We start from the raw sequence: 12068 nt of genomic DNA, 5'->3' as shown, positions 1-12068 counted from the left end.
TTTGAGACACCGTCTCTTATAGGCCTGGGGTCCATTCAAGTTGTTGAGGGTTGGTGGTGAGCAAGCCCACCTCTGCCTCACACATCACTGGGATTATAAATGTATGCCATCAGGTGTAGCTCTTTTAAATGTGGGTTGTGGGGGTTGAACTCAAGTCTACATGCCTGAGGATAAGCACTTTACCATCTGAGCCATCTTTTCATCCCCTAAAATGCATTTTGACTTAATGAAACCTTTGATCAAGGATGGGTTTACAGGACCAGATCATACAGTCCCAGGGCAAGGAGCAGCTGTACCTTCATTGCAGGATGATTGTTTTACTAGAAAGCAGCACAAGCTACTTCAACGGGTTGGCACGGCCGCTTTGTCATGTTGTCATCCAGTGGTCTATTCTCCTTTGAATGTGGAAGTGGGCTGGGCTGTCCTCAAGTCCTGAGGCATGGATGGGGAGTTACTGACCTAATAGATATTGCTGCATTCTTAATTATATTCTCAGTGACAGGCCAGTGCCCCACGTGATGGTCTCCTTACAGAAAGGTCTCTCACACTAGGTCAGCCCTTACTAGCTTATGAAAACTCCAATGTGTGCAACTGCGCATATATCCCCAGCAACATTCCCTGAAGGTATGGTGCAACTATGCATGCATAGCCCAGTACATTCCCTGAAGGCACGATGCATCACTTCCAGGCAGTGCTGAGGGAGAGATAAAAAGGCTCCCTGATTTATGGAGGCATTGGGTGTGTGTGTGTGTGTGTGTGTGTGTGTGTGTGTGTGTGTTCACATGTGAGCATACATGTGCACTACTTCATTTATTCATTTTACCAGTCACAGCCATCTGACTTCTGTAGTCACCAGAGATAGCATCTTTATTGGTGGCATCTGTTGAGCCACCTTCAATGAGCCAGTCCCACAGCTTGAGTCATCACTGCTTCGGCTGGAACTGATCCAGGCTGGGTTGGGTGTTGGGCTCTTTTGATAGGTTTTCTAGGCACTGGGCAGTTAATGAGGTTGAGAGAAGGAGAGAACAGACATGTATAAGCACAGGGAACTGCTTCTCATTGTTCACAGGCAATACAGAAGCCTTTGAGCCTACTAGGGGAAGCAAGGACAGATAGCCGGATAGGAATGCCTTGGAGGCCCAGGGGCTCTAGGGCCATCCTATGCAAGGAGGGGTGTGTCTGTGCTGGTGTGGGTTCCTCTTCTGTACCTACCTACTGAATAGCCACTTGGGCTCACATTCATGAACACAAAGCCCCAGCTGTGCATGCTGAAACGCTGGAAGTGATGTCACCACATGGAAGGAAATTAGAAGTCGTTAGTGTTTCCTAGACATGTTCTCAGGAACCCACATAACAGGAGCGAACCGACTCCCTCAAGTTTTCCTCTGGTTCACACGTGTGCAACAGTCTCATCCACACACAATAAATAAATATTAAGAAAACCAGAAATATTCTGTGAAGACATGGTATGTCTGGCCAAGCCCCTTTGAAAGTGTAACATTTCTCAGTTCCCCTTCCTCAGCAGCCACAATCTAACTGGCTTGGCAGAGACCTAGAAACACCTCACCTGATTCAACTCTGCTTTATTATGGTATTTTCTGAGCCCATCTATACCCGACTGTACCTTTTGTTTGTTTTGTTCTACAGTTATTTTCCCAGGCTGCTGTTGTGTGGCACAGTCTCAGCTGTGGGCAGATAACAGTAGCTGCCCCCATCCATAGGAGCTTTCTGAAGTTGTAATTACTTATGGCCAACTGTCATCTGATAATATTAAATAAAAAATTCCAGAAATAAGCAATTCATGGTTTCAAAAATCTTTTATTACAGCTTATGCTTAAAAGTATGCCATTTTACTGTGAGTTACTGCAGTTAATTTCTTACTGTGTCTAATTTATAAATTAAATCTTAACATAAGTGTGTGCAGAAAAGCCAAATACAAGGGGTTTAATACTGCCTTTGGTTTCAAGCATCCACTAGGGTTTTAGACTAGGCCTCTCTAAATGAATGAATGGGTGACAACTGTAGCCAGCCATTTACTTCATAGATGAGAACACAGACATTCACCAATCTGGGGCCATCTGTCACTTGACTGTTCTCTTGTTCTGATTAAATCCCTGCTTCTCTTCCCCACAGCATTCCCAGGACTTCAGCTCCTTTGGCTGGTGGCCATACTTGACTGAGCTTATATTCTCATTAGCTTACAGGGGAACATGATATGGGTCTCTTTTTTTTTTAATGGATTCTAGGTGGAGACAGCACAGCTGAGAGGGCTCCTGAGAGGACCTAGGTACAGGAGGGGGCAGTCTTTAAACTAAGCAATGCTGGCCTCAGAGTAAACTGCAGAGCCACTGGCAATTTCACCTTGAAGGGGTTGGTTAATTAGTTCATTTTCTCCCTGTTATCCATTTCAAATAAGTGGCTTCTCAGAATGTTTTGAGGTGGTGTAATGATGAATTCTCATTAGCCAACACAGGCAAGCCCATGAAGGCACTGTGCTAGCGACACTAGACTATGGTGATGGCCTAGTATCTGATACTTCTGTTTCTTCCCACAATGCTGGGAATTAGGAACCAGGGGTCACACAATTAGCATCATTTCTACTTGAAAAAATGTCAAAAAATGCCACCATTAAGGCCAGAGAAGTCAACTGCATGGCTTAAGGTCCTAAGAGCAGTACAAAGGAGCTAAGACCCAAACCCGGGGCTGATGGAGTTCACTCATGGCTATTGAGCACAAGTCTCTTTTTCTAATACTATTTATCAAGAAATCAGTGCTTCAGCCAGTGGCCCAATGACTGTGCTTCATCCTTCCATTTGTTTTATATAGCTGGACCAGTGAGGGGAAAGGTCATTCTTCCTCCTGTCTTCTTGCCAGAACTGGCCAATTCTTGCCCCATGCACACAGACACAATGTTATACATAAGAAAAGTCAGCAATGGGTGGCATTCACTGTTTCCTAGACACTTAGAGTAGTGCCATTTGATAATGAATGCTCAGTTACACTTCAGATTTATTTGTTATCATTTTGAGCTGGATTGATGGGAAAGGAAGATGCCTTTTAGCTCTGGCACCTGCTGTTCTCCCCAAATGTCAAGGACTGCCATCTGATGCCAGTATCCCCAGTCAGCTTATAGATGTCACACTTCTATACAGCCCCACTTCCAGGCCCAACCACCCATGCACAATGAGGAGAACTTTTGTACTAGTGAGATGAGGCCTGCATTGTGCAGGGAGACCTGTGTATCCAGATATTCTCTATTTCTTGTAGAGCCAATGCCAGCCTCTGGGTGGCCATTGAGTCCCTGGAAGAGGTGCTCTACACCTTGATTCCTTCCATCTGGATCAGTTTCCTGGCAGGCACCCAGTGTTCTGCAGTAAGAGTCTTGGGGTGCCCTTGAGGGCTTCCTGGTGCTGATAATGGTGGTACATAGTGGGTGTGCTTTCTCTCCTGTAGCCAGAAACATCTTGAAGGGAGGTGGAGTCTGCTACCCCTCAGATGAAGTATTCCTTCTTGCTGTTGTCCCCAGCGTCCTGGAGGGCAGGGTCACTTTGCAGGGCTGCATCAGCACTTTCAGCAAACTCTGTGCCTTTGGCCTCATTGGTGTGGTAGGTGCCCTTGTGCCTGTACAGGTACCGAAGCATGAGAAAGAGGAGGCAGACCAGGACCAAGGCCACTGCAGTGATCACAGCTGCAAGAGGGAGATAGGATGCAACTCAGTCAAGTCAGGTTGTGGGCATTGTTACAGTGTGACTTCTTCCTCTGGGCATAACATTATTCTCTTGGAGTAGAGTGCACCTTGGAAAACCCTGGTAGCCACAGTCAATCAGTAAAATAATACAGTGGTATCTGATCTATGAAACTACTGACCACAGGGAAATAGAAAACCACAAGAGGATCACCTGGGGGAAAAAATCTCTATTTGCTATTTTATGTTTATGCATGACCAAGCATGCATTGTTTAAAATCAGATGCATCATAGGAAAGGACATGAATAGTATACAAAGGCTTACATAACCAGAGTCCATCAATTAACACAAAAATTCACCCAAGAGCTGGGCGTTGGTGGCGCACGCCTTTAATCCCAGCACTCTGGAGGCAGAGGCAAGTGGATCTCTGTGAGTTCGAGGCCAGCCTGGTCTCCAGAGTGAGTGCCAGGATAGACTGGCTCCAAAGCTACACAGAGAAACCCTGTCTCCAAAAACCAGAAAAAATTTCACCCAAAGACTGCCAAAATGTGAGATGAACAAGGATGACTCCAATGAACTTGCCAAACTGGACTAAAAATCAATCCTGTGAGGTCTCAATCTTACACAAAGAACTATAGGCAACTGAGGAAAGCTGGGAATGAGAGAGATGGCCCTCCCCAAGGAAAAGTACACTAGCTGGTTGACTAGTGCCAAACAGTCAGCCCTGAAAACATACACACAGGTAGCATTATATGGACTAAAAGGTGATTATATATATGTAATAAAAATGAGTAAATAAAAATTTACTAATGCAATAAAAATTAGTAAAAACAGAGATCATGAACTTAAAGGAGAGTGTTGTAGGTTATATAGAGGGTTTGGAGGGAAGAAAGGGAAGAGAGAAATGTTGTAATTAAACTATAATCTCAAAAAAAAAGTTCACCCTTACAACATCCTTAGCATCCAGTTTTCCAAGCATCCTCGTGCAAATCTTGCTCAGGACCAACTGTTCTCTCATGGCATTGATACTCTGTAACTTTCACTTTGCCTTGGAATAAAAACCCTGTTGCTTTGCTATTTGTGGGTGCTTTCAATTCTTCACACACGCTGTCTCTACAGAGACCACCAGTAACACAAGTACTTGTATTGGTTTGAAGCTAAAGGGCCCACAGAATGTCAGGCTTTACTTCTTCAGGCAATCCCATTTACATATAGAAATTTCTGTGCCAAGACTATGAAAGTCCTGGAAAACTAGGAAGAACTGGTTACATGCATAGAGTCCACAGGGGGAAAGACAAGGGTGATCAGGTATGGTAGTATATGGGTGGGGGAGGTGCTTTTGGAGAGCTGCCTTTATCCAGCATGAACCATTCATTCCCGGGAGCAAAGATTTCCAGGTCTCCAGGAAGATGTGGACTTGGCCATTCAGTGGACGACATGCCCAGGTCTATGTCAAAGATGTGTTAGGTCCCAGGAATGACAGAAGTAAAGTGGAAGGCAGATAAGAGGGGTCAGAACACTTAGGGCCTGGAAAAGAGAAATTTAGATGGTTCAAAGGCAATAATCCCATGGGAGGTGTTTTGGATTGGCTCACTAGGTTTAAAGCTGTAGAATCAAACTATCTTCACTTAGAATGCAGGGTTCTTGGAGGAACAATATCGGGGAATACAGCTCCATGTCTTATTTGTATGGGACGATTTCCTAAGCTTACAACTGTCACAGGAACACTGTACCTGCCAATACTTCCTGAGAAAAGGAAGGGCTCAGGGACAGCAAAATGATGAGTGAATGAGCAGCTAGGTGAAATCAACAGGTGTCTTTGGTGGCTTCCTGTTGCTTCTTTATTTTTAACTGAAGATGATCTCTGAGCTATGTGCCAGCTATAGTGAGAAGAGTGGAGCACAAAGAAGGGAGCACGACGAGACACCTCCCAAGCTTGCTCGCTCTTGAGCCACAAGTGGGAAGCCACCTGCCCAGGCTCCAACTTTTAGGATGGAGGCGTGAGTCAGGGCAGTGTGAGATGACGGAGATGTGGAGCCCTTGAAGCCTGGACTAGCTTACCTACTTGTACCACAAACCTGCTCTACAGAGCTAGGGCACACTTGTTAGCTGCTGCTTTTTTTTTTTCTTCTAAAACCCAAGAAATCTTCCTATAGTCTCTCTCAAACCCAGCCATGGAGAGCAGCTGAGACCCCACAACCCTCACAAGTGGTTGAGTCCCCCACCCCTTTTTGCCTCTGGGAGCAAGTCTAGCTGATGTCCAGAAAGAACTCTGACAACCTTGGCTTACAACCCTCTTTTATCTAATGCCTTCCTACTTTGTGACTCCTAGAACACAGACTAGGTCACGTGGTCGATCCCTACCTCCTACCACCCCACCTGTAAGAGCCAGAAACTGCTTTTGTTTTCTGGAATTGAAGGTGCTTTCTCTTCAGAATTCCTACCATGTTATACATGGCACTTCTCTCCTAATGTTTTCTCACTTCAGGGCCTCTTATGGTGCTCTGACCACCCTACCCCAAACAAAGTTCTTCTGTAGGGACTTTGTCCCAGTTTCCCTTTCTACTGATCTGTTTTTATCATTTTTTATTTCTAAATCACAGATGACTCATTCTCCAGTCTGAACCGCTGGGGATCCAAGGTCGGGGTACATGTGTAGTGAGTCCCTTTTTTGTCCCTGCTTTGTCAGGTACCATGTGTGACACTTCCAGCCAGGACAGGAGTGCTCCTTTCCATCCTCAAAGTGCCCCCTGGGGGCAGTAAAATGATTTTTGTCAACTGGTCACAAGTCTGTACACACCTAGAAAGGAGGAATCTCAATTGAAGAAATGCCTTAAGCAGATTGGCCTATGGACAAGTGTATGGGGGCATTTTTTTTTTTATTGCTGCTACCACTGAAGGTGGTTCCATCCCATGGTAGGGCGCTGTAAGAAACACAGCTGAGCAAGCCAGAGGAAACATGCTGGTCAGCAGTTTCCATCCATGGTTTCTGCCGCTGTCCTGCTTGAGTTCCTGCCCTGGCTTCCCTCAGTGAAGGACTGTGACATGGAAGTATAAGCTAAAACACCCTTTCCTCCCCCCCCCCCGGTTTCTTTTGGTGGAGGTGCTTATCATAGCAATAAGAAGCAAACTAGAATAGGAGAGAGGCACCAGCCATGGCCACCCCTTATTCCACCTAGATCCTGAAGCCTGTTCTGGTCAGGGTCTTTCTTGGCTTCCAGAAGGGTGCTGCCATGCCAGCTCACCTGCAATGATGGCAATCTCCATTATGCCATAGGACATCCCTGGGTCAGGCTCTGCAGACAAAAGAGAAAAAAAGGTGAGAAAGGAAGACTCCCCACAAACAGAAGCAACTTGTCCAGTATGTACCCCTGATCACTTGTAAGCAGCTTGGTGATTGTCTGCATAGAGAAGAGCACAGTGCACACAGACCACTGCTGGAAGGCACAGACTCAGCTCTGCCTGGCTACTGAACCAGGCTGAGAACACCCCGTGAATCCCAGGGCACTCCAGAACCACACTAGCTCCCCACTGAAATCCAGCACAGATGCCTGTGCCCACATGTAGATGTTGGTTGACTTTTGCCCCCATGGGTATAATATGTTCACCATCTTGGAGTGGAGGTATCTTGGCCAGGTATCCATGGCAACTCAATGAACAGAAAGATACATCTGTTTATGATAATGGCAATGGAGCTTTTGACATCCCTTAATAGAAGGGGGGAGCAGGTCTTAGGACCCTCAGCTGAGATTTCAGCCATTACTCTCTTCTGGCGTTTCCCAGCTACAAGCAATCTTTGGAGATACTAGAGCATACAGGACACAGAAGGCTAACCAAAAGTGGACTCTATGATGCAGCTTCAATGAGTTCACCATCCAAGATGTGGGACTTTTGGTGATGGCAACTGATTGTGTGTGTGTGTGTGTGTGTGTGTGTGTGTGTGTGTGTGTGTGTGTATGTTTGTGTGGGTATGTGCATGTTTGTAGGTGGGTGCCTGTATACTTGTGTGTGTGGAGGCCGGAGTTCTTTCTTGGTGACTTTGCACCTTATTATTTAAGATAGTAACCATCACAGAACCTAGAGCTCACTGATTCTGCTAGGATGGCTGACCACTTAGTTGCATGGATCCTCTTCACTCTAGCCCTCTAGTGTTACAGATGCATCCTACCATACCTGTCCATTGTACATGGATTCCATGGATGCAAATGCAAGTCCTCATTCTTGCACAGTTGGCACTTTGCCAGCTGAGCCATCTCCCCAGTCTCTGATGTGTCTGTTTTTGGGTTATCTACACTCCTGTAGGTAAACATTCACCCATGCTCTAGATAAGAACACCTCCAAAACTTACTGGCTGGCCAGGTTGGACTATGATAGAATCATTACCTTGGTCTGCCATTGGAGCCATATTTGGGGCAAATAGACAATTGTTCATATCTTCTCAGGAAAAGTTGCAATGTCACTGTATTCAATCACAGAGGCCCACATGGGCTAGACACTCAGTAGGTTATCTGTAGTGGGAGGAAGTCTGCACCACTGTGTTTAACACAGGCCATCTATCTGATGGTCTGCTCACACCTTGCCTGGCTTTGCTATTGCCTCACACCTACTATCTCAGTGATCTTCCTGAGAGATGCCCGCCATCATCAGCCATTTCACAGGTGGAACACTCAAACTCAGGCATGTGATGTGCCTGTGGTCACACAGCTCATTCGGTGGCAGTCTGGGACTTCATTACTCAATAGGGGTATACTTTCATCCTCTCCCTGAGTACTCTCCCCAAACCCAGGTCTGTGTATTGACTTTCCAGTGGGGAGGGTCACCCTGTAGAGATATTCAAGCTACTGAAGTTGCTGCTAGTGTTTTTCTGCAGCTTTTGGATATGGCACAAGGGAACCTCCTTTAGTAGTACTTCTAGCTACTAAGCATGATATCACCTCTCCTTGGGGACACAGGGGTTGGAGGATTTATTAGACTATGGATATAGCAGTACTAAATTAGAAATCTCACTATAAATTAAAGCAGAGAAGGTTACACCAGGCTCAGGTAATCTCTGCAATCGTAGTGTAATGAGATCTTTCTTCACAGGGCAGTTACCATGCACACGTCTCTATCTGATAAAATACTGGCTTCTAGAGTCTGAAAGGGCAGTGGGTAGGACAGAGCCAGGATAGCAGCCTGGAGTCAGCACTGAACTGGGAGGATTAAACCAGGTATTACAGACGTCAAGAAGAGGTGTGGGTAGAGGCAGTGGCCTGGGGTGTAGCACCTGCTTTTTTCTAGTGATGGTTCCGAAGGCCTGGGTTTCTTACAGACATTGCTTGCCTGCTCTTACCCCTCAGCTGCTCCGGACCCTACTCAGGCCCAGGACTAGACCCTTTGTTTCTTCAAGGGCTAAGGTCAAGTGTAGTTCAGACGAGTCTGGATGTCATCTGAAAAACTAGTGGTCCATCCCTCACCCCACTAGCTTCCTGTTGAGATCACAACCTCAAGTGCTCAGCAAGGTAATCAATCCATGTATCAGATCAGAAACAGAAATGGACAACTGATGTTCTCAGCTGGCTTGACTCTAAGTAGAGGGTGTGTGCTAATAATGAAGAAAGAAAACACACATGATTGCAGCAGGAAGAGAAAGAGCTCAATGCCAAAAGACTCCCAAAAAGTCCCTACCAAAAACATGCAGCCGAAAATAAGGAAGCACAGTGAAATCACAACCACAATTGGTTTAGATAGCAGATCTGGGTTTTTATCTATTAAGAAACATACAGGATCTATATCTATATGAAGGAAATTATACTGAGAAATGCCAAAGAATCAGGTGGATAGACAAAACTGACTCTTAGCAAGACTGAATATTTAAAATATAGCATTCTTCTAATTTTAGTTTTTGGGTTTAACAGAATTCCCCATCAGAACATCAGGAGAGATTCTGCTTCCATCTTACAAACGACCTCCAGTGGAATCTCACCTTTGCTCAAATCACAAGATTCTAGATGAAGTCAAGGGTAATTCTCAGTGGTGAAATAGATACATTGGATTTTTAAAGAACGTTTTGGAAGAATAAACCACTGGGGGTGATTTTCCCTTCCTTGCAGCTTTTAGTCCAAGAACGGAACAAAATCATAGTAGTCAGTGCAGCAGTTCTGGCAAACAGAATCACCACAAAGTAAGGGGAATTTCAGAAAGGAGATATTTGAAGAGGGAGAACTCTAAGTTCTGTTTTTAAATTCTGAGTCATTGACTTGTCACCACCCTACCCTTCTGTGGAACAAACTGGACATGGGGCTTGTGTTGATTTGAGTGAGAATGGCCCCACAGACTCATATGTTTGAATACTTCGGTCCCAGTTTGGGAATGGGACCTGTTTGGGAATGATTAGGAGGTATGGACTTGTTGGAGGAGGTGTATCACTAGAGTCCAGCTTTGAGGCTTTAAAAGACACATGCCATTCCCAGTGTGTCTCTCCTGCCTTCTATTTGCAGATCAAGAGGTGAGCTCTCAGCTTTTCCTGCCATCATGGACTAAAATCCTCTGAAAATGTAATTCCTAAATTAAACGTTTTCTTTTATAAGTTGCCTTGGTCATGGTGTTTTATAACAATACTAGAAATGTAACCAAGACAGAGCTGATAGTGATGAAAGAAATGAAAGCAACAGGTTTAAGTGGAGGTGGAGAGGGAGGGGGTGGATTGGTCTCAGCTAAGGGTGTATAAAAAGGTCAAATTGAGCCGGGCATTGGTGGTACACTCGGGAGGCAGAGGCAGAGGCAGAGGCAGAGGCAGAGGCAGGTGAGTTGGAGGCCAGCCTGGTCTCCAGAGCGAGTGCCAGGATAGGCTCCTGTCTCAAAAAACCAAAAAAAAAAAAAAAGTCAAATTGAAACTCACTACTTTTAAAACTACATTTTTAAAAGGAATATTAATGAAATGGAGGTATCCTTCTTTGGTGAGCAATGTTGCTTTCAGAAGACATGGGCTATTAAATATTTCTATTGCTCTTGGTTTCCCACCACAACTAGATGGTAAGATGCTATTTCTCAAGACACCATACACTTTAGTTGCAGAACAGAAATCAATCTAACTGACCAGGAAAATCTCTCACTGCTAGCTAGCTTGCACGGTGCTGGAAGGCTCTATGCAGGCTGCTGGGGTTAGGAAGAAATATCATCAATGTTTTTTTTTAATAGTGTGGGATCCTGCATGATTCAGTATCAACCTCCAAGATAAGATGTGCCTACTGGTGCACTACTGACATGAAGGTTATGGGCATAACTAACCACTTTATGATTAGATGTGAGGCTTGTACCACGGGAGAAAATTCATACCTGGTACTATAAACCTAAAAGCCCATGAATTCGAGGTCATCAGCCCTCAGGGGAAACCTACTGTTGTTATTTTGCTTAATAGTTATGTTTTAATCTGCCTTCTAAATATTTATGATCATATTCACAGATGAGGGCTGCTCATCAGAGAACTTTCTTATTTGCAGTGGATAGTGGGTAATGCATAGATTCATAATTGGTCAGAATACTGAGAACACATGACTTTATACCAACCTCCCCCCATGCCCGAAAGCCTCAGAGCGTAGAGAGAATGCTAGAACCTAGCTGTAGGATGTAGAGTTCTTTTAAATGCAGTCTTCTGGACATGTCATGGCATTGCACCCATCATCTCACAGTAGCTGTGCTTACCTCCACAAGCCCTGAACATAGTCAAGCCAGTCAAAGCTCCATCATAGAGTCTTGTGAGGCCCCAACCCTAGCTGAAGAAATATTGGCAGTTGGTGGTGGATGAGGGAGGGTCAATTTTCTTATGTTATCTTGATCACATTCTAGGAAGAAACGTTAGCTTTTGCAAATTCCTCCTCATCCTCCAGCTCATTCAGATCAGTATGGCCTCCCCCAAGAAGCTTTTCCTTGGCTTGCGTTCCTTGGCTACATGGTGTGAAAAGCTGTCACAAAGCCCACTTACAGTTACTGCACCACAGCAGTTTGTTCATTTGTTTATTTGCTTAGAACCTTTTAGGGCTCGGAATACTGTCCACACATTCATATGGATGACCATCTGGTGGAGTTATTCGGGGAAGTGGGTCCTAACTGCGGAGAAGTAGGTCTATTGTTGGGTCCTAACTGGGGGGAAGTAGGTCATTATTGTTATGACCAGACTGGCAGGAATGAGGATTTTTCCAAAGAGACACTTGTCTTTTGGCTAACTGATACTATGATTCTTGCTAGCATTTCCTCAGGAGTCGCATCCTATGAGAACAAGGAGGCTGAAGGCCAGTGCAGTGAGAGCAGAAGTTTGTTTTGAAGGAAGACATTTCACTCAGTTCTCACAAATTACCAGATCACTTTGTGAGAGCATGGAGACCAGACAAAGATTGGTCAATG

The 12068-nt window shown here is 45.0% G+C and overlaps 1 protein-coding gene across 2 annotated transcripts in view; it reads right to left on the bottom strand.

Moving 5' to 3' along the window:
* Positions 1-1798: 1798 nt before the first annotated feature.
* The window catches only part of Gypc (glycophorin C (Gerbich blood group)), a 33616-nt gene continuing 23346 nt past the window's right edge, over positions 1799-12068 (bottom strand). For both annotated transcript variants that reach the window (XM_027400684.2, XM_027400685.2), the window contains exons 2-3: positions 6932-6982; positions 1799-3688 (exon numbers count right to left, since the gene is read on the bottom strand). In XM_027400684.2, coding sequence (XP_027256485.1) covers positions 3492-3688; positions 6932-6982 — 248 coding nt within the window. In that variant the 3' untranslated portion in view covers positions 1799-3491. The remainder of the gene's footprint in view (positions 3689-6931; positions 6983-12068) is intronic.

This window comes from Cricetulus griseus, chromosome 2 (assembly GCF_003668045.3).
Source record: "Cricetulus griseus strain 17A/GY chromosome 2, alternate assembly CriGri-PICRH-1.0, whole genome shotgun sequence".
NCBI lineage: Eukaryota > Metazoa > Chordata > Mammalia > Rodentia > Cricetidae > Cricetulus > Cricetulus griseus.
The sequence above is the reverse complement of the archived record's forward strand: the minus strand, read 5'-3'. Positions and strand labels throughout refer to the sequence as shown.